General features: G+C 39.2%; 3 protein-coding genes across 5 annotated transcripts in view; all 3 read left to right on the forward strand.

Moving 5' to 3' along the window:
- The first annotated feature begins 491 nt into the window (after positions 1–491).
- On the forward strand, positions 492–7046 carry LOC113672143 (short transient receptor potential channel 6-like). 2 transcript variants are annotated; one of them, XM_089204771.1, is made up of 9 exons: positions 492–1569; positions 2914–3211; positions 3463–3967; positions 4397–4592; positions 4840–4998; positions 5487–5552; positions 5969–6178; positions 6717–6784; positions 6838–7046. In XM_089204771.1, the coding sequence occupies exons 1-9, from the start codon at positions 610–612 to the stop codon at positions 6848–6850; spliced, it is 2475 nt and encodes an 824-aa protein (XP_089060897.1). In that variant the 5' UTR covers positions 492–609; the 3' UTR covers positions 6851–7046. The 2 variants fall into 2 exon arrangements, with proteins under 2 accessions (XP_089060897.1, XP_089060896.1); XM_089204770.1 differs by having other exon boundaries at positions 493–1569; positions 6717–7046.
- An 859-nt stretch (positions 7047–7905) lies between these two features.
- Positions 7906–22309, forward strand: LOC113672142 (short transient receptor potential channel 6). Of its 2 annotated transcripts, XM_027188420.2 has the most exons (9): positions 7906–8863; positions 14975–15278; positions 15742–16000; positions 16390–16638; positions 17798–17996; positions 18432–18590; positions 19376–19441; positions 20824–20934; positions 21874–22309. In XM_027188420.2, the coding sequence occupies exons 1-9, from the start codon at positions 8120–8122 to the stop codon at positions 21967–21969; spliced, it is 2187 nt and encodes a 728-aa protein (XP_027044221.2). In that variant the 5' UTR covers positions 7906–8119; the 3' UTR covers positions 21970–22309. The 2 variants fall into 2 exon arrangements, with proteins under 2 accessions (XP_027044221.2, XP_089060900.1); XM_089204774.1 differs by lacking the exon at positions 21874–22309 and having other exon boundaries at positions 20785–20908.
- An 85-nt stretch (positions 22310–22394) lies between these two features.
- Positions 22395–27556, forward strand: part of LOC113672141 (short transient receptor potential channel 5) — a 7115-nt gene continuing 1953 nt past the window's right edge. The window contains exons 1-4 of the mRNA XM_089204772.1: positions 22395–23525; positions 24796–25093; positions 25619–26132; positions 26839–27034. Of these exons, the coding sequence (XP_089060898.1) occupies positions 22521–23525; positions 24796–25093; positions 25619–26132; positions 26839–27034 (2013 nt within the window). The 5' untranslated portion in view covers positions 22395–22520. The remainder of the gene's footprint in view (positions 23526–24795; positions 25094–25618; positions 26133–26838; positions 27035–27556) is intronic.

Consider the following 27556-nt stretch of genomic DNA (forward strand, 5'->3'; position numbering starts at 1 on the left):
GCAAAGAACCACGGACGTCGCCATTTTTGACTGGTTTGTGACGCACGAGTGAAAAGTGCATGACGCACCTAGTCGTAGGGAAGTCATGTACGAGGAACCATCTACTTAATACATGTTATGTTCCATACTCTTCATACATACAGTAATGTCTAATATATAGATTTAGCTAAGCCTAAAAGCGGAGCTCGCATTTTTTTTTTCCGTACGTTTCCACGCCTTGCCCCGGCCAGGACTAGAAGCCGGGTCGTCCGACTCGGAGCCCAGTGCACTGGACTACTGGACAAAGTCGTGGCGTTGGTGTGCTCGCGGTACATTTGACCACGCATCTTAAAAGTAGCACCATATATGGTCGTACGGTCGTACATCTAAATTTTTTCGGCCTGATAGGTTACTACTATTTTTTATAATCATGGGGCTGCGCGAGCTCCGCTATTATAATTCCCCATACATGACATACTTACCCTCAATATCAAAGCCGCTGACCAGGTTCGATATTAGTCACGCTGTTCGTCAAATCGGTCACGCAACCAAAGGTTGATAAGTACCGCAAATTCTTATGATTGCTCGACACTCGCGCAAGTTGAAGTAGTTATCTTAAGTCAACCGAGTATGAGGGCAGTTTCAGAACCGTATCTCACAACAGTAACCCTAGAAGACCTAACTGATTCACACTTTGAAGACATAACACTCAGCGAGGAGCAGAGCAGATTTCTTGATGCAGTTCGTGATGGCGACACACGTGGTGTTCGTTTGTACCTGCTGGAGAAACATGTCGATGTGAATTGCGCGAATTTATCCGGAGAAACAGCTCTGCAGCTAGCTGTTAATAACGACCATCACGATATCGCAGAGTTTCTTCTTGAGAATGGAGCTGAAGTGGGGAATGCCTTGTTACAAGCTGTGGCCAAAGATTCGGTCGAGTGGGTGAGGGCACTGCTCGCTTTCGTGAAGGACTCAGAGAGTCGACCAGCCAGTCCGAGCAATGTGTCTTCAGAACAGCTGACGAGCCAGGTTCGGTATAGTAGATTCGTTTCCCCTTTGATGTTGGCTGCCCACAATGACAACCAGGAGATTGTGAAGCTTTTCTTGTCGAAGGGTTTCACCATTGAAGAACCAGCATTCCATGATAGATCCTGTGAATGCGATGAATGCATGCGCTTGGGAAAGCGATTGGGGACTTCTCTTTACCGTTTGCAGAGTTATCGAGCGCTAACTAGTCCTGTATACATGTGCATGTCGTATTTACTCGACAAATCAAGCGAGGAGCTGGTCGAAGAACAAGACATAACTTCGTCCAAAGATCCGATCGTTCGAGCTTTCCTTTTGAATCGGAAGTTGGAGAGTCTCGTGGATACCGAGTACGAATTCAAAGCGGACTACAAACAGTTGTCTAACAACTGCGAAGAATTTGCAGTGGCACTTCTCGCCAAATGCCGCACGATGGAAGAAATAAGTTGTGTGATGAGGGTACCAGGTATTGATCAAGTACAACATGTCGAAGTCAGGGGAGGAGCGGAAGCCCAAAAGCTCAGCGTGCTGAATTTTGCCATTGCTAATGGTAATGAAAAGGTACGACTATTAACGTTTTAACTTGCTTAACTAAACAAGACTTGGTTACTGTTGAGATTGGGAAGGACATAGATCACGATTTTTTTATTATTATTACAATTTTTTCAAGATAAATAAAAGAACAATCCTCGACGATATAGTTTGTTAAAAGTGAAAATAACACGCTGAGGTAAAAATAAACAGGCAGGAATCGGGAAGAGAAAATTTGATACGAAAGCTCCGAAGAATTGTCAAGGAAAACATGTCTTGGACGAAATTTGCTGAGGTAGATGGCTTAACGAGGGCCCTGAGATTTGTCAATAAAATGCCAAAGTTTCAAATTAAAATTGAGCTCCTACAAATTTGCCATGTGGATAGTACTCGTCAGTTTGTTATGAGGAAGTTTTTTTTTGCGGCACAACGGGGACGTAGCTCTATTCTATAACTAGAATTTTAAAACAAATCAGTGCGTTCGATGCAAAAGTCAATATATGTTAAGTGTAAGTAATGATTATGCATCTTTCTGTAAACATGGTCTCTCCATGGTAACGTCTGTGGTCAGTGAATTTAGGGGAGGAAGGGAAAGGAAACATGCATGCCCACCCTCTTGGGGTTTACCTCGGGGGGAAAAAAAGAACAGCTGTCTTTGATAGTTGCTGATAACACTTGGTAGCCAAAAGCGGAAGTGATAGTCAATGGCAAGCGACAAAATGTTTGTCTGTCAAAGTAATGGGCTTTTGCGTGATGTTGGGGGTTGCGTGACTCAAGTACATTTAGAGTTCGTTACGGGTGATTTGTAAGTTAAAATTCGTCGAATGTATCGGTTCAGCTTGGCTCCAGATTCTCAATTATGTTCATATCGTAAAATGGGTTTAAGCTAAACACAGAGTGTTCTCAGTTTTTCATAGAGGCAAAAATATTTTGGGAGAGGGCGATGCTTGAGTATTTGAGTGATCTGCGGACAAGAGGTGTAAATGTCTTAGGATATAGTGAGCATGTTGCGCGACAAGACTAAACAACTGTTGCAGATATTTGTAGATCTCGAGACAAAGCGTTTAGGAACAGCTTAGAGTGAAAAAAAATAAAAGAAAAAGAGATCACTGATCAGTATTTTCGGATACAAGTATTCTTTGGCTTTGTCAACAACAAGCGAGGTTATTTTGGGTTCTTTAGCACTAGCAGAAAATTCTCAAATCCTGCATTGAATTAAAAAAAAAGAAAAGAAACACCATCGTTGTATCAGACTTGAGATTTCGTGACGGGTTTAAACCTATCCCGTACGAGATTAAGTTTGCGCTGGGCAAAAAGCCCTCTTAAAGTGGACGTGGATCATTTTAGGAACTCGTGTCATCTTTTTTCCTTTAGTTTGTCGCTCACCCTTACAGCCAGCTTATGCTCAACTCGGTGCTGTACGACAGATTGGGAGGATGGGAAGATTTTGGCTTCCTAAAGAAAGTGATATGCAGTATATTATTAACGTTACTGTTGCCGGTGTTGGTTTTAGTTTATTTCCTGGCGCCTAACTCTCAAGTCAGCAAAATGCTGAAGAAACCATTCTTCAAGTTTGTAAGTCACGCGGGGTCGTTCTGCTGCTTTCTTATCCTGCTCATATTTTCGTCGATCCAGGACAAGTGGATTGATGTGCTTCAGTTTTCAGTCATTGGTAAGTACTTGTCAAGGTCTTTTTAATCGTTTGACAATCAATCTCTCTAGTCAATTGTCATTGAAATTAATTCATGAGTATTTAATCGGTAGTAATAGTACACGCCAATTATTTATCACACTCCTTACAATTAAAGTAAGCGAATGATGTATACAAGAAGCCGTTGTGGAAGAGTTTATTTGAGTCTTTTGTCGTTATGGCGAAAAAATAACTTCTGCGTAGACCAGTAAGTTGTATTTCTTCTTGACCAGATTTGTTCATGTCGCTGTGGATCGCCGGTCTGTTGTTCCAAGAGGCACAGGAGGCATTTCGCCAAGGTAAAGAGCGTTATATTTCACAATACTGGAACCTCGTCACACTTTTTATGATAGGGTTGTTCGTAATTTCGGGAATCCTTTGGATTGCGGGGTTCATCATGACAGCGCAAGGATTTGGAGGCTGGACAATACCCATTGGCGACGTATTTGGTGACAAAGCCCAAGTGTACGCATATCGCCTTATTCTCCTTTCTAATGCCACATTTTCCATCAGTCTGGTGTTGAGCTTCATAAATGCTTCAAACTTTTTTCAAGTTAACTCCATTCTCGGGCCTCTGCAGCTGTCCTTGGTGAAAATGATGCGAGACATTATCAAGTTTCTGTTCCTGTTTTTGTTGTTGTTTCTTGCATTCGGTTGGGCCGAGCGAAAGGTTTACTCCCGGTACGTACAAACAAGGAAAGTTTTTCAGGGGAATGAAACTGAACACGAATTTGCCAGGTAAGTACTAACTGAGTCTTTGGTATGTATCAAAAGAACAATTTTGCCCCAACGAGGGAAATTTAGGCTCGGTTTTCGTATCATGATATGACTGGTAGATCACGTGATCACTGGATCCACCTCATCCAATTTAATAGTCAAACTTGATAGATTTAGTTGACTACTGACGCATTACAGATACTGAAAATTTATGAATAAACAGATAAGTTATAGTTTAATGATAAATTATGATTAATAAAAAGTAAATAACAGACGACAGGTTATAAAGAAAAAGAAACAGTGCAATTTAATTCCTTTATTTTTTCCAACTGTTGTGCAGCGATTGCGTAGAAACTTGGCCAACTGTGCGACAAAGAAAACAAGGAAACAAAGAAAGGAAAGGAAATGCGTCTAGTGAAACTGCTGTTTAACGGTTTGTTTTTTTTAAAGGATCGGAGGAAGTTTGAGGTTCTTGTTTTGGGACTTGTTTGGCATGTCGGAACTGTCGGACCTGAGAACACACAAGAACTTCATCATCACTCAATACGCAGGGGAAGTTCTCCTGGGATTATACAGTATTTTTTCCATTGTAGTTGCCATAAACATGTTGATTGCAATGATGACGAACTCCTATCAGAGGGTCGCGGTAAGTTAAACCAATGAAAGCCCGTTTACTTGTGCGATTTTTATCTCGTGATGTAATGTAATTTTATTGCACCGAAGGTGTTTCTCCAAAAAAGCATCTATCAAAATAGCGCTATTTATCGGTACGATCAAGTTGCGATTCACTGCGTTTTGATGTGAAAAGCACGAAATATGTTATCTTGTAACTGAAATTTCGCATGTCGCAGAGGCGCTGACCTTATGTTGACAATTTGTTGCTGTTTTTTAAGGACGATGCTGATATCCAGTGGAAGTTCTCGAGAACTCGGATGTGGATGCCATATCTGGACGAAGGCAATGTATTGCCGCCGCCATTTAACCTCATTCCTCATCCATATTTGGTAATCCGTCTCTGTAGAAGGTTTTGCGCTGATCCGTCCTCCTTCATGGTAGGTGGAGAGGCCTAAAGATTCAATGTTATATAGCCCTCTCTCATTCGTTACTCTGGGTTGACTTGACATGACATCTAACAATGAAACTGTTCCCAGTCAAAAGTCTCTAAGCAGGCAACAACGCAGAATGTGTGACTTCAGAGGGTAACAGTGCATTGTTACCCGCACAGGTTGACCGACATTGCACGTAAAAGAACGTGACTGGCGTTGGTGTGACATTTCAGCAGTGCAGTATTTTCCGCTCTAATGTGCTCACAGATCTTCATAAATTTACGATTTGTTTTCACATTGCCCTTGAATTTCTACGCTGTGCTATATAACAAATCACTTAACGTTGGTCCCTCGGGAAACCGTCTATTTTGTTTCCCTCGGTAGCGGTCGTTAAGTGTTGAATATAGTCCTGTAAACCCACATAGTCATAAAAATTAATCCGTACATACTCCGTTCAATGTCTGCTGCTTACTTTTGTTTTTCCCTTTTTTTAGCGCGGATGCTGTGCTAGGCGCGAAAGACCAGCGCCTCTACTAAAAGATAAGGTGGACATACAGAGGGTATGTATTATATATGCAACTTGCTACACCCTAACACGTTTACGTTCGAAGAGCTAATTCAACCGTTAAATTTAAGGGAGTACACTGTGGATTTAAATAAGAAAACATTCCCCTGGCACTTTGATAATAGAAATAATAAATACCAACGTGAAAGGAAGTACGAATGTAGTAGAGGCTTGAGAACAATGATGAGTAATCAAGGCTTGGGGTAAAATTTTTATCTAATGAGGTATTCTTGCTTAAATGGTAATGACTGGATTCTTGAATCTCTTGTGGAAGGAGTTATTCTCTTTATTGGTCTTGAAAAATTGGCCCACTTTCTTCATTCAGTGGGATGCAACACTAAAATCAGTTGCAACATGGTTACTTTCCTTTTAGCTCATTTCGGTATGTGCCTCTGCCTTTTGTTAATTTAGCGTCGCGTGGTAATGAGGCGTTTGATCCAGCGGTATCTACTCACTATTGAGAATCCGAACAAACCCTTCCAGTCCCATGCCCCTCAGGTTACAGCGGAGAGATTGGGGGACTGTGACAAACTAAAGGATATGATTGCACAGTTGCAAGGCATGTTGAGAAGGAGTGAAGAAAAGAAAGGTCTCGCTGATGCAGCAAAACCACAGTCTGAGGTAAGTGCATATCAGGAGACAAAAATTTCTTTCTTGGGTGCAGTATTAGGGATCACACACAAACTAGGACGACAACAGGTACAAGCTCGCCTGTAAACAAAAGCTTTTATTAGGGGAAAAGCGTTAGCTCTGTCCGTTTCTTTTAAAACTGTAAATTATCTTGTCTTCCACTGAAAAAAGAAAATAGGAACGTGAAATAATCACCAAGTAGTGCGTTCTCTGAGTATGACAGCAATGAGCCTGACAGCAACGAATTTACTTTTCTTTGTGGAACTTCACAACAGCTTTATGCAGATCCCATTAACACAGTACACACGTCGAAAATATTTTGATCGTCTATGATTTTATAATTATTTTGTAACTTCACTTGTAACTAACAATTCATTGAATTATGAGCAGCTTATCGAAATATTATCTGCTATATTGACTGCTCATGTATATGCGACTTCCTCTGTAGTTTGGGATAGTTACGTGACTTAAAATTTTCTTTGTGGACTAGAGGGTTTTTAACGTTATTTCCCTTTGTTATTTCCTTTAGGAAAAAACCAAGGGAGAGATTCATCACAGAGGCAATGGAACTTATTGCAAAGACGAGAAAGACACGGACGCTATTCTGTGAGCTAGATATTGACAGTTAAAGAACTTTTAACATTCCTTTTTATAGTCCTCTAACTCGTTGAATGAATGGGTGTAGCTTGAAAATTGAGTTCTTGTGGTATCTCTATATGCGAACATGTCACACGCTCACTCCAGTGAGAACGATGATGTTACAGGGTCGCTCATTCAATAAGGATGGTGACATACTTCAAAAATTTTCGTTTAACTTGGGAAAATTTTTGTTTGTTCACATATAATGAAGAAGATCGGAGACATCACTCGGCAAATCAATTTGATTGGTAATTCGTAGAAAAAAAGAAGTTTCTTCATTTTCGTCATTTTTAACTTTCTTATTCCCACGTTTACTGAGTCCCCGGCTAAGAAAACTCTCAGCTTTTCATAGAAGAAATTAAAAAGAGATCTGTTTCCAGGAATTATCCGTTTTTCCGTCAATCGCAAAATGCATTGTTTCGAAGACGCAGATCGAAAAATAGGTGTTTACAAGTAATTTTCGGTAAAATGAGAGAGCGACTTTTTTTTTTTAAGGTCCCTTATTTTTTTACCCAAAGATCTCTCACGCAGCTGCTAAGTCACTCGTGATGAATTTGCTTTTTTCGAGGATTTCGAGAAACTCGTTCAATTGACGACTGGTCTTTTTATATTTTCAGTTGGTTGTTAGTTCGCAGGTATAATATTTTACAGCCAATTTTGGAACATGATCAAAGTTTACCAGGATTTTTTATTCTTTAATAGTAAGCGTGATAAAACCAGAACAAAAGCCTCTGTAGTTTCAGAAATAGACATTTTAACACGTTTGAGATGGATTTTAATGTAAAGAAAGAGGGTAAGGTTAGGGAGCTCGTTTCAATTTGAGGGTCAAAGAGCTTATTTTAAGTGGCGTATATTTTTCAACAGCTCTACTAGAAAAAAGGGAAAGATTGTGCTTAGGGAGCAAAAATATCTTGACTTTTTAGTTGTATTAAATGGTGCTTATTTGAAAAAAATGTAAAATGCATTGTTTAAAAGACACGATCGCTCTTCAATTTGCCGCTTCTTTTTTCGCACGGTACATTCCATACAACTGTTCATCACCGCCTAGCAACGGGAAACAGAATTTTTCTGCACAATTTACATCTGTTTAACATATTGATCATGTCGCTGTTACCGATTATAGGAGAAAAAATTAATGAATAGTTTGAGTATTTTTTTGTTTCTACATACCAGTCGCTATACTTAAAATTGACAGCGGTAAAGAAAACCTTAATGCGCTTGCGTTCTTGAGTAAGAAGAGTCATCCTACTGTGTAGAGAAAGTTCACAACGTGAGAAATAATTGCTTTTAAACATGGCGGCTCATGCATTAAGACGCGGAAGGACAGCTTCGGCGTCTCTGTTAGACGTTTTAGAGGCTACTATGCCGGAGATGACCCTTTCTGAAGAAGAACAATTATTTTTTGAAGCCGTCCGCAGAGGGGACTTGCGTCAAGTGAGAGAATTTTTTAAAAGAAAATCCAGCTCTCTCGAGTCTGAGGAAGGAACGGAAAGACAAGCTAAGGTAGGAAATTTCGCACTTACCCTCGCTGCACAACAGGATAACTACGATTTGGTGAAGTTTTTCCTCTCCATGGGATATAGAATTGAGGAACCGCATCCCCGCTCTTGTTCGTGCGAAGGCTGTAATGGAATGGGAAGCCTAGAGAAAGCTCTATATCGACTGAATAGTTATCGGGCCTTAGCCAGCCCGGTTTATCTCTCGTTGTCGTATCTCGCCGACTGCGAGAAACAGGAACTAACCGCTGAATATACGTGTACAAATGACCCTGTTTATCAAGCATTTGTGCTCAATGGAAAGCTCGAACTTCTCGCCCGGGAGGAATACGAGTTCAAGAAGGATTATTCAAATCTGTCGACTCGCTGTGAAGAGTACGCGGTGGCACTGCTGAATCTCTGCAGGAACATGACAGAGATTGGCTGCGTGATGACCATGCCTTCCATCAAGGGGCTAGCACACGTTCGAGTCAGGACAGCGAATGAGGCTGCGAAGAAGTTGAGTGTTCTTAACTTTGCCATCAAGAACAAGAATGAGAGGGTAAGTTTGTTGTTTTCATTAATAACTGGACTCTCAAGGGCGAAAATCCTTTCGACACAAATTTGTCCCAACAGGTCTCGTAAGCTCAAAGGGATTCGAGTTTGTGGGATGATCGCAACAATAAATGAGAAGCAATGACTTGTTTTGAATTCAGTGTGCGCGGAAAGACTTGTCCCGTTTTGTGTATATCAGCCTTCAGACTCTTTTTTATTGCCGCGTCATTCACGTGCCAGACCCAGTGTACGAAGCACAAACTCAATTTCGGCGTTCGAATCAGTCTGTTTGAACTTTTAAGTACCATGTGTTAATCAACGTACAGTGCGCGGATACAGACCTGTACATTATTCGACAACAGAGCGCGGGGCAGTCGCCTCTATTTAGTCAGTCTCAGCTTCTCAACGCGGTACTTTCAACCGCACAGGAAAGAGACATTCTTAAATTCATCCCATGCCTCAAACTGAGATCTTTCAAGAGACATATTAAATTGCTTAAATAAATTTAATGCGATTTCAAAATCAGACATCTGTGACTGAAAGTACTTGTGCACCGTTTGAATCAACCGCCGCGTCAGAGAGGGCTTCTGTAGACTGATTTAGTACAGAAAAATTTCGTTTAAAGTTTGAACAATAAACATGTGTGAAGATCAAATGTTTGTGATCAATCCGTTTCTAACATAATCGATGCGTTTTGATTAAATCATTTTATACCAGCTATAAAAGAAACACTAACACCTCAGGTGTTGCTATGTTTTTTCACTAAACCAGTGCATAGACGTTCACAACTGCATTAAATTTTTTTTGGGAAAAATAAGGGGCTGATTTTAGTATCTTAATAATCAGAATCAATTTAGAATCAATTTGAAAATATAGTGACATTTTCAGTTCGGAGAATTAATGTTTGCAGCGTATTATCGTAATTTAAAAATAACACGGACTTCATTAAAAGGGCTGCCACGTTTCGCAATTATTGAATTGCAAATTTTACCTCGTACAATATTGTTCCTCAGTTACACTTAGCGTTCGTAAATTTTGTAGATACCATCTGTTTCAGCAACGAAAAAAAGCAAAATGCCGTTTAGTTTCTCATTACGTTTGTTTTGCTTCACTTTATCTTTTTTTTCGCTTTAATTTAGGCGATCTTGCGCGTACTTTGTGAAAATTATGAATAATGATACATATTCACGTCGGAAATTTGAATGCTGTACAGACAAAATCGCCTTTGGAATATTTTCCCCTGATGACAAGTTAACTTTTGTTTAGGTACAAATGGGGGGGTTTACCATGAAATCAACCAAGTAACTTCTTCTTCTACTGTTGAATCGAGTTTGTTTTTGATTGATGATGATAGTAGTAGTAGTAATAAGAATTACAAAGAATGTATCGATCATTTCTATTGCGCGTGTCGCAGTACTTACTCATAAAGGAATTATTAATTAAAGAGGCACCTTATGTCGCTCAAGTAAGGACAATACGAAGGTTATTTACAAAGCTTAAGTCACTATTCTTAACATTTCTTTGAACTACCTAAAAATGATTTCATTTGCTTTCTTAAAAATGATTTAATACCATTCAACATTGCGCTACATACATTAGCATACATAATCTTACTATCCAATTGCACAGAGTATAGTATAAATAACGCGCGAATAGAGTACAAATATCCTGCGATATTGTACAGTTAGTTATTTTGTACTGGGAAAAGAACCTGTTTAACCGGCTTCGCGCATTACGCTTCTCTTTCTACTTTGCTTTTTCCCGCCTTATGAGAGATGGGAAAAATAATTGGCCATAAAAGAAAATATTTAGATGGTAAATAACTTATTGGACGTTATTGTGTAGTATTGCTTAGTACTGTTAATCGTTGTTACGATTACGTTGCCTACGGGCAAATTCGTTAAAAATACTTAGCAATACACTCCAAACCGTCTTATGATATATATATCGGAGCAAAAGTACTCCTACCAAAGTGTTGTGAATCTTTTATCAAACACTTAACACTATTACCTGATCTGCAGGTCTTTTTTGGATGTAAGTTAAGAACAAGTCTCTGTAAGAATCAAACATCTTGGGAAATGGAAATTTTCAACCTCCCTTCAAATTTTGCATGCAGTTAGACGCTCAGGGGGGATGCACAAAAATGCTCTTTTTACAGGGCGCAGCACTCTTGTTGCCATGGTAACAATGGCTGCTTGTTCGAGGCCTGGGGCCTCATTTTCATACAAAAACGTCGCAAAAAAGAGTGAAATGTTTATTTCTCTATCTCAAGCTAAATACAACATTACAAATTGGCACTTCTACCATATATAGTAACATCATTCGTCTTCACTTTGATACATTTAATTTTCCCTTGGAGTGAATGTGAACACACCAAGAGATTATTTATCTCGGTACAGTTTCGGTCATTTTTTGTTGTCGGGTTAAAACAGGGAAAACGTTTATCTGAATTTCTCCAAAAGTACACCGATTCTGGAGCTGAAACTGCACACCTAGCTGGTTATAATATTCTAGTTTTTAAAAATGAAAAAAATCTCTGCGGGCCTGCCTCTACTTTCCATAGGGGCAGTTAGCGAACGAAGTTCAAAAATCAGATATTGCATAATTTGGCGATGTTTACATCTAATGTTCTCAACAACAAACCTTTCAGACAAATAAAAAGGCGGGGGGCTTTGAAAGAATGTTATCTTATGAGCAATATCCCGAAGAGAAATCTCACCTCTGGTTGTCATCTTTTAAAAAAAAATCGATCAACCTTCATGGAGGACTACTCGACGTAACTACAAACATATACCTCAAATCGTGTGGATATCATCCAGATTCCGAGTGCTGCACCTTCTTTCATGGAAATTTGAGCAATCCGAAATCCTCTGAAGATACACTGTTGTACTTGTATGTCATCTGAAAAATGTTGAAGTCAGCTGATCTACATGAAACTATCCTCACATCGGTCATTTGTCATAAACATGTACGTTATCACAATGGCGTGACACTATTTCTCCGTGAAGTTTCTATCGGTCGCTCCAAAAAGGACGAGAAATTGATATTTTTCATATATTTCAGCAGATTTCCGCGCATTCTGAAGTAAAAACAACCGAAAAAAGAAAAAAAAAAAGAGGAAAACCTCGATTGAACGCTCGTAAACACTGAGAATCTGAGATCTTGGCCCACAGACAAATTTCCATCGCTTGTTTTCATGACATTTGGCACAAAAGAGGTTTTTATAAATCCTTCTCGTAACGACATCGTATATAACTCGGTAATTACCACTTTTGCAGTTGTGATAGTAGGGCGAAGATGTCTGGCAGTTAGAATTGATCGCTGTACAGTATCGTGCACGTTATCCATTTCGAACTTTCCATTGTACCTTTGAACAATATTTGAGCAGGAGTTTCAAAGCATTAGAACGAGAGTAGTGGCGTGGTGAACTGAATCACAACGCAAGTTATATCAAGTTCTAAGGGCACGAGGTCGCTCGCTTTTACCTCAGCGCACCTCGCGCAATAGTGATTTCTGTAGCTGGGTTTTTTCTGATCAGAAACGGGAATCATGTCGTTCAGATTCTCGTCAGAGAGGTTGTAAGGTTGTTCGCACTTTGTCTTCGTCAAATCAGCCGGCCATTGTTTAGGACAAGCAGCTATCATCCAAATCCCCACAGTTTCATTTGTATGACCGTTGTGTACGCATCTCCATCTCTCATCCGGGTAGATGGTTGTTGCTGATTCGGAAAACTGGATAGAATAGTTGCCCTAATGGTGGAATGGCTTCCGACTTGTTTGTAAGGTGGCGACGGCGAAATATGTAAACTCTTCATGATTAGCGACGAGGTCAGGACCTGACCAGTTACATTTTCTGATGAAAATAAATCCGTCTCTTTAATTGGCGATAACGTTGCTCGTGGTTTCAACATAAACTGCTTTATGGTCTACTTAGCTCTAGAAGAGCAGGGAGTTTTGCCTTCTGCCACCAATGAGTTCGATGGCAAGCAGTGCTTGTCATAATCTCCACAACAGTCCATAAACATTTCACAGTAAGAGTCGCAGAAACACTGAAGTCTTACTTCTGTTGGTCCTAGGTCCCGCTCTTTTTACACTTTCCAAAGCATGAATACCGTGAAGATCCCTTACAAAACACCAAAATTTCATCATGTGATGTGGAATTTAGATTACCTGTTCGTGTTGAGCGCTTCGTTTTTATTTCACGGGAATTACGATCTTTTTCGAAAAGCCGTTTGACCGTATAATTTTGGTGAGATCCCTGCGCCTCTCCAAGCATAGATTCCCTGTAATATCGGATTATTAGTTTTGATTCTTCCGTTGGATGTGTTGGCCTTTTCCAGTGTCGTTTTCAAGACAATCAAATTGAACCAAAAAAGACGAATTTTCATTTTAGATGTTGGCTTACCGGCTGAAGATTCGCAACATAATACGGAAACAATCGTGTGCAAGAAATATTGCACTTTGGCTTTGAACGCACTATTTGAATAGTACTAGAAAGTTTATCCATCCACCGACTGACAATAAGTCTACTTAGAAGATAATTGCTTTTTCGAGTTTTTTCGCCAAAATTTGGCAGCCAATGACGTGTAGCTCAAGTCTCTTGTTTACGCTTTCATTTTCTGATCTTAATATCTTCTGATCGAAATCGCATTAGAGCAAGCTGAGTGATAGGGGATTGTAAACGGTTCACGTTAAAAAAAAGGCTTAATAAAGTCAGTAAAATACAACCTGCTTTCTTTCGCCAGATTATTCATTTTAGATAGAGGATTTCATTTCGAAATACTTGAGTTTGGTGCAGGTGTTCTGGCTTCGTAAAGTGACATAATTTAATTTCCTTTCATCACTACTTTAAGATTTTTCTAAAATATGCAAATTGTATCTTATTTGTAATTGCATGAAAGTGTAGCACTTTATTCGTTTATTTATTCTAATTTTTTTACGTTTTTTCAAAACGAGTTTAAGCTTACTATAAAGCAATGCCTGAAGACTTTCCGAAGAAAAAACGACCTCTAGGAAGATTATAAACGACAACTGATTAATTTTGGTTTCTTAGAATCAACTTTCGAAGTTTGTGCTTTTTCATGCACACTTCAGTATTTTCACTCCTTTGGCCTTTTGTGGTACGAGAATGTTGAGGGAATTATTTCTTGACGTGAAAATCCAAAAAAGAAAAGAAAGCTGATTTCGGCAAAGATTTATTTCTTAAAATTGTTTACCATCAGGTTATTGCAGTCCGGCTTATCGGGAAAACCTGTTAAAAAAATTCACTCGAGGTAATGTGAATGAATCAAATGAGTTCAGTGGTTCGAGGAACGGAAAAGATATTTATGTTGTCTTCATGATTACTCCTCTTCTGTTTTTTCGTCGTTTTTTCGCCTTTTTTATGACCATTTTCATTTTTTCACTGGAGCACTAAGACAACTGAGTTTCATCGCGATCGAAATGAAATTTCAGCACGAACAATAGTATATTTTAAACCAGTAGATTAACAAATTGAATGTATGTGTAGGTCGTCAAGTCTATTTAATTTCCTTTTTCTATCTAGATATAATTTTATCCATTTGCAGTTTGAATTTATTTCGTTAATTTGCTGTTTAAGCTGAGGTTGGGCAGCTTCAACATTTCACCGTGGGAGTGTTAGAAATTGGGTTAATATCGCTCAGGGAAAACGACAATTCGCGAAGAACTCAACGATATCTCGTGGCTATTAGAACAATGGCTTGCATTGTATCGCCGATATGTCATTCCAACTAAAATATCATTCAAAGAGCATCGTTAAATCGCAATTATCGCGGTAACATTCGATTATCGTTTGAGTAAATTTGCACAGCACAAATTTGTAGGCGTTGTTCCAAGGCTTATTTATACAGAGGACGAAGCGTGAGGAGGGAGGGGTTTAGGGGACTCCTTTCCCTTCACTTATTGCTCTTTGAGATTTCGCAGAGAAAGTTTCCCAAAACTTTCACTGAAATATATGAACAAATTTATAATAACTATTGCAACAATAATGGAAGGGTAAAATGCAACTACCTTAATCAACCTTTTCTTAAATTTCCGTGAGGTGGTTCAAAATTCTCACTTTTAAAGAACACATACCTCTTTTAAATTTTTCTCCATAGTTTGTGGCTCATCCGTATTCTCAACTCATGTTAAATGCAGTGCTTTACCTCGACTTCGACAAGAATTGGATTTACCGGAGAAATATCACGAAAACTACCTTCTTTGTTATTCACACGCTCTTATTACCTCTTTGGTCCATTTTTTACCTTGTCACGCCCGACAATAAACTGTCTCAGAAACTGGCTACTCCGCTGGCCAAATTCATCAGTCACACGGGCTCTTTCTGCTGGTTCTTGTTCATTCTGATTCTCTCCTCAGTTCAAGACAGGCTAGGAATTTCACTCTTGGAAATCTCTTGGATAGGTAAGTAAACATGGACATTGGTTTAGTGCTCATGGAATCCTGTATTTAGTGACAAGAAAACCACTCACTCCCAGCCTCCTATCCTGCCGGCGGGACAAGAAATGAATTTTACCATGGTGTTGCAGCGACAATCGTTGATTAGCTGTTGCACTATGGTTTAGAAATTGTTCTGTCAGTGACGAATTCGGTTGCGCTTATTGTGCCTCTTTTTTTCTTTCCACATTTTGACGTAATCTGTAATCTCTTACTGACAAACGCACGGCCACATGGAAACCATTTTTTTAATTCGATAAACTAGGAAAATTCTTTTTCTTAGACCAGACACCATGTGTGTCCCTCGCGCATGCTACTCCTTACTTGTGAGTTCCCCACGGAAACAAACAAAAAAGCAGTAAGGTAGCTTATGTATGTTTGAATAAAACTCGAGTGTCCCGTTTTTATTTTTCGTTTACTTTCCTCTCAGATATCTTGACCGCTATGTGGGTGTTAGGTCTCATCTTTGAAGAAATGAAAGAGTTCTACAGACAAGGAAGAGAGCGTTACTTTGCCCAATGGTGGAATATTGTTACCATTTTAATGTTACTCTTCTTCTTACTGGCGGGCTTATTCTGGCTGTTGGGTTCCTCAGCGTTGATGGTTAAAGATGGAAATTATTCGTTCAAGTACCTCGTCAGAAGTATCTCGAGAGATTCAGCCTTTCGATTCTTGTTTATTTCAAACAGGTGGGTAAAGAATTGCGGAGAAGTATGGAAGGATTGCAATGCTTGCAAATTTACTCATAGAAGGCACTGTGTCCAGCCATGAAGACACTCGTCATTACTAATAACGCAGTCTTTTCAAATTTTCTGATAAAAAGCCTTTAAACCCGAAAAAATCAGATTGAAAGACCATGAATATTGTAAAACGAAGCACATGTGATGTATTTGCGTGATTGACTAAGTACCTGAGGTGAAGATGACTGGATATTGAAGTCTCTTTTCGCACACTTTTGTGGCTCGGGACTTCACAAACTGAAATTTATATTTGACTTTTAATTTTGACTGAGGTTTGAAAGGGTTTAATGACAGAATTGCTTGTTGCAACTTTCACTTGCCTTTTAATTTCTACACAGCATTTTTTCGATGGCGTTCTTGGTAAGTTTTTTCCACTTGTCAAACTCGCTGCAAGTGAACAGTGGCATTGGTCCTCTGCAGTTATCTTTGATAAAGATGTGTCAAGATGTAGGCAAGTTCCTGCTGTTGTTCCTTCTGGTTTTCGTGTCCTTTTCTATGGCCATCCGCAAAGTTTATTCACAATTTGAGCAAATTGTGAATTTATATCCGGCTAAGGAACACTCTCAAAATTCCCATGAATTCTCAGGGTAAGTCACTGGCATTTTTTATCCTTGAGATTCAGTAGCTTAGATTTAGCAGACACTCGCTTCAAATTATCTTCTCGTGTTCCTTACTTGCGGCTTGCAATAGCCCAACAGCGACCCATTGTGTCACTGGCACGGACGGTTAGACCTTATCCCATGTCAACCCACAAAACCTCTGCTAATAGCTTGTAACCGTTATCAATGTACAAGAACTCTAAATGAGTGGCAACTTAAACTGTGTAACCAGGTCAACCTTTGACTGTGAATATTTGCAGGTCGGTTGTGCACTGCGGATTAAGAAATGAATACGAAAGCGATCTGCGCAGTAGTGAAAATAAAGCCTAAAAAGGCTGAATGAGGCTTGAATCTTTTTCAGGCCTTATTTTCATCTCTGCTTAAGTTAGGTTCATAACTGCGGAGATCGCTTTCATATTAAGGTCCTCTCTGTTGACGATATTATCCTCTTTACTAAACTACCCTTTGAACCGATCGCAGAAATGAACCCTGGAGAAAAAATCTGAGCTTGGACACCTCGTTCATGATTTCCCTCTAGTCCCGCCAGAACCCAAGGTTTTTCTGGGCTTCAATTTCTGAAACTTTCAGCATTAATTTATATGTTTGACTGTGAAGATTTAGTTGTAACTTGTCATCCACAGATCAAACTTGAATGAATTCAAATGTTGTTTTTCATAATCTTAGTCTGTCGTGTCACCTTTGTAGATCATTTTCAATCAGGTAATAAACAGCTATGCATAGGTGTTGGAACGAGAGAGAAAACTATATGAGGAAGGAGTTAAGTAAGATCCGCACTTGCTCTGCTCACATGACCGCCATTTTATTGTGTCGGTAACTAGTATGATTGCCGAAACGTTCTGTGAAAACGATTTATCCCTTTTCATATTTCCCAATATTTTCGCTCTTATTTTTTCACTCATTTCCGTGACTATTTGCATCCTAAAAAATCTATCAGAATCACCCCCACGGGGAGTATTTGTCGTATCATCAGTTTCGCCGATGGTTTAAATCTGCCGCGTGTATTTTAAAGCTGTTTCCGCCATTGTTCCCAAGTAGCCATATACGGTCATTGTTAATCATTAAACAAAGCCTGCTCAACTTTCAGCTGATCCGCTTTTCTTGATACGAGTTTTTTTCTTCGTTTTAGATTCTCTGCTGGCTTGAGGAAGCTTTTTTGGGCTCTGTTTGATAAAACAGATCTTGAAGCATTTGAACTTGAATCGAGCACGTTCTACATAACTCAGACGACTGGAGAGACTTTGTTTGCTATTTTCAATATCGTCGCCATTTTGATCTCGCTCAACATGCTCATTGCAATGATGTCGAACTCATTTCAACAAATAGCGGTGAGTAACAGTTTTATAGTCCCGAAGACAATCTTATTTATTTAACCATTTACACCCTGGTATCCGTATGCATGTTCTTTATACTGTTCTCTCAAATGACCTTAATATTTGATTAAGATGTAATAATTTTAATGTTGGGAAAATGAGACGATAATCATTATTTGCGATCACAACCACTAACACGGCCAAAGGGACCGTCCCGTGACTTCCCACCAACGGTCTTTGATACACAAAACAGTTATCAGACTGTGACTTTGTGAAAGTAGCAACTTATGTTATGTAACATCTCCATAAAATGGAACTAGACACCTCGAACCCAAATTCGGGTGTCAGTTTGGCGTTTTACTTCTCAAAACGGAGCAGCACCATAACCATGTGTTGGCCTGGTCCTAACCAGATTTCAGTTATTTATTTATTTACTTATTGCCAATCTAGGACGATGCTGATATCCAATGGAAGTTTTCCAGAACAGGGATGTGGATGCAGTACGTGGACAAGGGAAGTGTCCTTCCTCCTCCATTTAACCTTCTGCCCAATCGGAAGCATTTTATTGATTTGTGTCGACGTATTAAAAACTGGATCAAGCCTCAAAAGGTAGGCTGAATTTTAAGGATATTTCCGGTTTTACTTGGAGGGCAGTGCTCCTTAACAAATGATTTATTCCAACTGATATCGCTGACCGCGATACTCAACGAACCAATAGTATTTACGTCATCACATTACCGAGCCCCCTGGTACTTGTAAATTATAACCAAGGGAGTGGTCAAACAAGTAATTTCAAATTAGCCGGTTGTTTAGCACAGAGCTTACTAAAAATAACGAACAGGATCACCGTGGAATTGTACACCTTAAAGTCATATACTTTTCCATTGTCTCTAGAACGAAGTATACGAAAAATGCTTTATTAGAAATATTTCCCGGCATAAAAAAGTCATGATATCATCTGTAAATTAATAAGGGAACCAAAGTCTCTTCACCAGATAACTTCATACAACTGAAGGTGAAGGTGAAGGACCTGTAAACTCATGATATTTTCTTATTTCTGATTGGTCAGCACAGAATTGTAGTTAAGTCTGCAGGGTTAGCTGATTATTTTAGCGACTTGATTTTCACTGGCTGTTGAACTGTCTTATGTGGCGTCAAATAATATGCAACTTCACAATAGCTCGCGGCTCGAGCATTTAGTATGCATATTACTGATCTTTTGTCCTTCTAATACAGATTTTTTTGTATTAGGAGTATTTATTAAATACTCTTGACCAATCAGATCATAGTTAGTCTAATCCATAATAATCTAAGTTTTTAGCAAGAAAACTAAGGTTGTTAGCGGACTCATCATGCATTACGTGCAGTACTGAAAAGTGTATGTTTGGTTCTAGAAAGAGCATTATGACGATTTGGATTCAAGTGAAGGCGATGAAGAGCAAGACGAAGATATGATTGAGGTAATTGTGGTTAGGATTTGGATATTCCTTGTAGGTCTAGTTAAGTTTTGCATGCATGTCCTTATTTGGTACCCATTTCTTTTGGGTGGAAGCAAGGTATTTATATCTGCAGGAACGTTTTACCCGAAAATCAACCTTTCCTTCCTTAAAGAAAGATCTATTAATTTTTTTACGAGCGTGAGAAAAAGAACTTCTCTGAATGAGATATCGAATTCTATACCCTCAGATTTTATGCCCTGAAGCTTTACCACTGAGGTGCAGGGAATTCGATCATAAGTTAGGCCGGCCTTACGCTCGGCTACTCCGCCTTTGTGACACTAAAGAGAACAACGCAGATTTACTTCCGCCACGATCGATTCTATGACACTTCAGATATTCACAAAGTCCTAGAGATCATCGTCTGTATAAATAAGTGGCCTTTGTGTCTTGTTACACTTGGATTGCAATTTTAATTTCTCCTTTTATTACACCCATTTTGAAATCACTGGTGGTCCCTGTAATCTGATTGGCTCTAGTTGTTGCGATTTATTCACGAATCGCACCATTTTTTGCTTTAAATCGCATCTTTTTCCCAGCCAATGAGGATACAATAACAACAAAACAACCAATAAGATTTCAAGGCTTGTTTAAAGTAACCAATCAATTTGCAAGAAAATGAAAGACAAAGAGTATCCTGTGGCAAATTTTGCAACTTTTGTTTTCAAAACTCCTATTTTTTCCCCACAAAAAATGAATGAATTTAATTTCAAACCAGCTCAGTACTGCATCAATGAAACATTTGAACTGACCAAGTCCTGTATTTGGGCGACTTCAGAATGGTTGTAAAGAAGTAGTAATTGAACTGAGTGGAGTGCAATTTGGGCTGAAATCATACGCGTGATTTCAAAATTGAACGAGCGCGCAGCGCAAGTTCAACTTGAAATCACAAGAATAATTTCAGACTAAAATTGCACGATTATAAATCATTTCATGGTTTCCGTCTTGATTGAGAGACGTAGTGCCTTGATGGTGAGCGCGTAGGACTCCACACTAAATGATCAGGTTCTGCACTCCAACCACAGTCACTTGTTATATTTCTGAGAAAGACTTTCTCCTCACTTTCATAGATTATATCTCCGCCTAAGAAAATAAAGTCGAATTGTACTGGCAAACTGTCAGGAAAACTTGACGAAGTGCCAGAACCTGATATGGGCTTTATGTGCCATTAAGGGAGATAAGTTATTCAGTCTCGCAATACTACTTTCTTTTGCTTCCCTTAGCTCGTTTTGTTAATTAAGTAGCTAAAAAAAACAGCTTCAAAGGTGTTTACTCTAAAAGGTTGTTTTTGTCGATTTTTTTGTCAGTTTCTTGTCATCTAATAGTTTGACATTGGCGTTTTACAGCGTGAGAAAATCCTCAAGCTTCTTATTGATCGTTACTTCTTTAACTCGCGTCAAGCCAGGGATCGTCTCGTACTCACCACTGCGCTGAAAGCTTTTGGAAGTAGCGTTCAGGTGAGTGACGTTTTAAATCGTGCATCTTCTACTTCATTATGGATTGTTTTTTTTATTTATTTATTCCCGTTTATTTAACACTGCGCTCGCTAATATAATCGCTATGGTTTGGTGCCTAAAAATACAAACATAGATTTCAGTTTGTTGTAACATTAATTGTCTAAAAAAATCTTCCTCCCTAACCAACTTCTCGTTCAACTCTGATTGCTAATGTGGCGCATACGCTGATCACAACACGAAAAACGAATCGGTAAATAAGTAACTCGTTATTTACCGTATTCCTTACGTTATTCAACATATTTTTGCGGCTTACCTGTATTTGTGGTTTAAGTCGTAACCTCTTTTGGTTTCATACGGAATGGAATTTCCTTCATAATACAATTGAAATTTCCGTTGCCGATAAACAGCAATTTCTCTTCCATAAGCCGCTTCCTTACCTTCTCGTGCAATTACTGTTCTGAGGCGGTATTGCACATCCGCTAACAACCACAAGAGGCTCGGTATCATAGCGACCATACACGAGGGGGGGGCGACTTTGTCCTAATGCATGTGTCCTATCACGTACAGATGCGTTCATTGTATAAGCAGTCAGTCATTATTAAAGGATACTCTAAATGACTTGCAATTCATCCCATTAAGACGGCTCTTCGGTCCATCACGCAAGAGTGGTTGCTTCACGACCTCTTTACAGTATGATCGTCGCAGTCGCAAAAGTGAAAGAGAGATAACAAACATGTTAAGCGAGTAATGTCTTCACAGGACGTTTGTTTCCTTGTCTTAAACGATTTCTCTTCATAAAAATCTGCTCTGATTGTTTTGTCCTTTTTCTGATTTCGTCTCTGATTCTCATGGAGTAACATTAAGTATTAAATCTTCAAAACTGGTTACTCTTGTTAACTTTCCTTTTAACTGCGTATTATATATTTCTCTCTATTGCAGAATGAATCAACAGAGGCGACAGACTCATTTCCAAATACCGGAGAAGAGCAACAGCCTAAAATGCTCGGATGGTTTAGTCGCTTGCAACATAAATAAATTGTTTTTACCAATATATTACACGAACATTAGATTTAGGATATTTTTTGAAGGTTTTTACTTAACTAGTCATTAAGAATGCAAATTCTGGCTTTTATTTACACTTGAAAACAATTTGTTATTGATAGGTTTCTTGACTCTTTGACCCTGTCAATAGTAGGAGGACAAATTTTACCTCAAATCACTACTTCAATGCTCTCACGTTTCAACTCATGGTCACGGAACGAAACTCTTTGCAAATAATGTTTAGAGATAGAAATGCTTTTGCGTCTTACCTGAATATGCATAAACATACATTAAACGTCTTAAAGAGATAAAGCTTTTTACGATAAACAACAAATTAGGGATATAAATAGCTGCTACATGAGATCTGAATGATTGCAATAGTTACAATAGTTGCTTTTTGTGACGTACAAACGTCTAGGAACTCAACTATCACAAAATTAGACAGGTAAGGACTCAACTGTCCATAAATTTGAGGAAATCACTTGTCATCCGCATTCTCCCGCTCCTTCCCACTAGTAAACACACGTACGATATAATTTTTGGATATGAACGGCAGACAGTCGACCACGTTAAACGTTGAGGAAATTACAAACGGTAAGGATGTTGTATTTTCGCCACAACTGAACTCTGCAATAGAAGAAGACGAAATGGATGTCCTTGCGAGTTCAATGAGCGCAGACGAGGAATCACTGTTTGTTGCGGTTCGAAGCGGCAACAAAGAAGCAGTTCAAAATTTGCTCAGTACCAAACGCGTTGATGTCAATTGCCGAAATGCAAACGGTGAAACTGCTCTGCAAACAGCAGTTGAGGAACAAGATCTCGACATCATGCAAATACTTCTCAAAAACAATGCTGAGATCGGTTCGGCTTTGTTTCAAGCTGTCAGGAACAATTCCTTGCAGTGTGTGAGAATTTTGGTGGCTTACGACAAAAGTCGTAAAAGCTTCGGTGCGAAGTCGCTCGAAAAGTTTTCTACCAAAGGAACGGGTAGAACTTTAGGGCGGTTTGACGAATTTCTGACCCCACTCGGCTTGGCTGTGTTAAACGGAAGCTACGAAATTGTCGAATTCCTTGTTAGTAAAGGCTACAAAGTTGAACATCCGCTCACCCGCAAAAGCCAAGATTTCGCCAAACAATTCGAGGAGGAATCAATGATCAGGCTTAAAAATTCTGTTGTGAAATTAAACACTTACCGTGCATTGGCGAGCCCTTTGTATATATCACAATTGTTCTTACACGAAAGCAAAAATTTGAGTACAAGGAATACGGAATATTCAGCCAGTGATCCATTGTTTCGATCTATCGTTTTGAAGAAGAAACTGAAAAAGCTTTCTTTTCGTGAAGGCGAGTTTCGAGATGATTATCGAGCTCTCTCTGCTCAGTGTGAGAATTTTGCAATTCGGTTATTGGACGAATGCAGAAATCTCGAAGAAATCGCCGCCGTCATGGACATGCCGGAACTGGACAAAATGGAAGACGACGCGTATCTGAGGAATAAGGAACACCAACTGCGTGTGCTCAACCTCGCCATAAAATACCAGAATATAAAGGTATGCAAGAGTAAAAAAATAATGTAATTCGGGCAAATAATGTCATTGTAGCAATATCTTCTTCAATTGGAGCTGTATCTTTTTTTGATGCTAAAAGGATCAGCAAGCAGATCAGACTATGTCGGTTGTTGGTATATCTAAAAGATAAACAAGGTTATTAGTCTCTAAAGAAACCGTTTCTAAAAAAAACCTTTTTGTAACGTGTGTTTATAAGCCACCTATTGCAGACGAGGTATTAGTTACTAGAGAAACTGTTGCGCTACGTCAGCGAGCAAGTGAGTCGATTAGTTGGTTATCAAATGTAAGTCGATAAAGGAAAGTAATTGGCCTTGGCAAATTCTGAAAAGCAGTTTATCAACTCTTATCAACTTATAGTCAAACAGAAACTAAATGTCTCCGATAGATAACTTGAGGACTTGTAATTATCTTTAATAAGCATTGAAATAAGCTTCCAGAAGCTCAAGCTCACCGTCTGATTATTTTTTATCAGGAATTGTTGACTAAATTCATTGCCTTGAGCGTCAGAAGTAAAAATTTAAAAAACGCTATTGTTCATATCTGTATAATCTCAACGCAAGACTGAGAAGAACGAAGACAATAGTTTATTGTTGAAACGTGAAAGGGCTTGTAAAGACCCCTGTCACGTTTTTTTGCCAGAAATAATTGAAATCAAGAGACCATTACGCTTAATATAGTCTCTCGTCAAAACACTGAGGTTTTGTAGTTTTGTAGAATATTACTTGAAAGAAAAGGTGTCCGGCTTCAACGCATGAGCGACTTGAGAGGTATTTTTGAATGGCGGGGTAGTCTTGATCCTTCCTTAAGCGTCCTTGACTTTGAGCTTCCTCATTCATACGGAAAGTTTCCACGGAAACGATCATGAGTCGTGTATTTTAGTCCTCGAAAGCTTATAAATCCAATATGAAAAAGTTTGGTTCGCGTGCCATATAGTAAACTACTTAAATTAGAAATATGGCCCTCAGGCTCATGTCCCCTGTGTAGCTCTCCCGCTCGGTTAGTCATCCGTTTACAAAACAGCCAGATGCATGTGGCTCGCGCAACAAGAACGGAGAGAAGTAAAAACCACCTCTTCTGTCTGTGGGCTGTTGTAGCGTACGTTTTCACAAAGTGTAGTTTCCTTTCTTAAATACAAACACATTTTCTCGACGAGCACATGGTAAATATTCTGATGCATTCGTAGCTGCAATTGTTATGACCATAAAAACTGACTTCTGACTTTCAGATATATTTTTTAATGTTTTTTTTCCAGTTCATAGCTCACCCTTACAGCCAAGTGATGCTCAATTCAGTGGTATATAAGGGTACATCTGGATGGCAGCAAATGCGTTTTCCTGTCAAACTCTTCCTGGCGATGTTGTACACTCTTTTTATGCCGCTATGCATGCTGGTGTATATGCTCACTCCGATCAACCCTCTTACCAAGAAGTTAGAGATACCCCTGATCAAGCTAATGAGCCAGGCCTCCTCTGTTGTCTGGTTCCTAGCCTTGATAACACTGTCTGCCTTCCAAGATTATTATGACTTGTCCTTACGATTGTCGCCATTGAGTAAGTAGACATGTTATCGTTAAGAGAGGAGATAAAAATCCCAGCAACCACGTTCTTTTAATCCCCTCGTCTAAAACTTTTGTATAGGGGTTAATTTTGCCTACTTAACCTCTTATAATCTTCCAAACTAGACAGATATTGACTAAGTTGGAGGGCCAGACGGGAAAGTGTTTGGCTCGAGGTCATGACGTACGGATCGAGCACACAAGTGTCCGTGCGTTATGACCGAGAACCAAATATTTTCCCGTCCGGCTTGACCCAACTCAGTCAATAAGCATTTTATCATATGAACAATAAGTGTTGAAGTTTTAGTTTCAACTTTAATGGGATGCGATAGACGGGCACACGCAGAAGTGTCTTCTCCTTAAGTGCACTGAAACGAAAACATTTAGGCTTCTTTAATTGCAGAGGAGGAACCGAAACACAAGCGATAATAATTTGTTTCCAAGAACTGATATATTTCCGTGTCTGATTCACTGTTACTCTGAGTCAGCCCCATAATACTCTCGTTTCTTGTTCACATAGATGTAATTATTGGCATCTGGGTGATCGGAATGACAGTTCAAGAAATCAAACAAGCTCTTCATCAAGGAAAAGAGCGATACTTTTCAGAATGGTGGCACCTGGCTGTAATACCCATGATCATCTGCTACATCATAGCCGCTGTTCTGTGGATTGTGGGCTACGCATATATAGCCTCGGGTTCGGGTGAATGGACCGTGCATGTCCGGGAACTACTGGGTTCCACATCCCTTACCCCATACCACCTGTTGCTGTTATCCAACAGTTTCTACTCCTTTGCAGTAGTGTTGACTTTCTTCGAAGCATCTCACACTCTACAAGTGAACTCCACCCTAGGGCCGCTGCATTTGTCGCTTATGAATATGGGTAAAGACATCATGAAGTTTTTCTTCCTTTTTGCTCTCAATGTATGTGCGTTTGCCCTTGCGATGAGAAAACTGTACTCACAGTACGTGCAGTCGACAGCAGCACATACTAATATGGGAAACAACAGCACCACAACCCATGCTTTTGAAAGGTAACAAATGTAATGATGGTGACGATGATACCAAAGTTAATCTATTGAATACTCTCAAGGTGTCAGTAATGGGGAAAGGGATAGGGGCCATAAACTACGCATCATTCTCGATTAGCTTCGATGGAGATGAAAATTATCAGTTGCAGTTTGTCAAAAATTTCCGCGCTTCTGCGTGTTAGTTGAGTTGATTCAGCTTGTTATAAGCCTCTACTTTTATGGTTAAAAAATCATCGGAAACTAGTTTTAAAGCAAGTTACTTCATAGTTAGTTAAAATGTTATAAAATGTTTGGCTTTGTTCGTTAAAGGTTAATTTTAAAGGTTTTCTTTGATGATAAATGGCCTTTTTCTGCAATATCATTTTCTTACTTATTTATGAAACTGAGGCGCAATCATGGACAATGAGCATCCAAGCTAAACATAACAGAAATCGAGACACGAGTACAAACATTTCCATCGTAGTGATACTGTGAAGGGGCTACTTCACAAAGTCGCCATTTGAAATTCATACAAATCCTCTCCCTCCTTAGTCATCCAGGATCTGTTTTGGTATGTTATTTTTCCATTTTGGTTTTTGTTTACCTTAGCAAAGTATTATCAGTTAAAAATCACTTTTCCACGACGCGAAAAAGGAGTCGCACACACATTGTACTGCCGGACGAGCTTGGTAGGTTATTTTTATGAAGATTTGTCTAATTTCTCCCGTAGAATCGAAGGAGTATTAAGTACTTTATTCTGGGCCCTGTTCGGACATGCGGATAAGTCAACCTTTAACACGAATGAAAACGCTGAGATCACCGAAATCACTGGACACTTGCTCTTCGCCACTTACAGTCTCGCTTCCGTGCTAGTTGCAATGAACCTCCTCATTGCGATGCTCAGTAATACTTTCAAGAAGGTTTCTGTAAGTATTAGTAATCTATGAGTGCTGCTAAAGTATTAACGTACAGATAGCAAAATCATTCCCATTTTCTATCCGCCCGGAGGGGTCAAGTACTTTAAAGCCAGTGGAGTTGGTTTTATAAGTTTCTTCTTGGGTGTGAACCGCATAAATTCGATGTCTACATTTATTATCAGACTCCATTTATGATAAATGCATATTATCAGCCCTGTTTGGGATGCGTTGGTCCTAAGGTAAACAAGCCAGGATGTAGATTGAAGTGTCCGGTTAACATTAGGCGGGGGTCATCCGACTGTGTTCCTTTAAAGATGCTTGTAGTTACAGTTTCTCTCTTTACTTAAGGGTAAATTTAAGGGCTGTTGAAATGTTAGGGAAACCTTAGAAAATAATGGGGGGGGGGGGGAGGAATGGGAGTAAATTGCAATTGACTAGCATCCAAACTATTGGAATTAGTAGTATTTCAGACACTTTAACAATGACTGATTTTCTGTAAGCAATGAAATATAAATATCTCACAAATATTCT

Source organism: Pocillopora damicornis, chromosome 4, assembly GCF_964200805.1.
Source record: "Pocillopora damicornis chromosome 4, jaPocDami1.2, whole genome shotgun sequence".
Lineage (NCBI taxonomy): Eukaryota > Metazoa > Cnidaria > Anthozoa > Scleractinia > Pocilloporidae > Pocillopora > Pocillopora damicornis.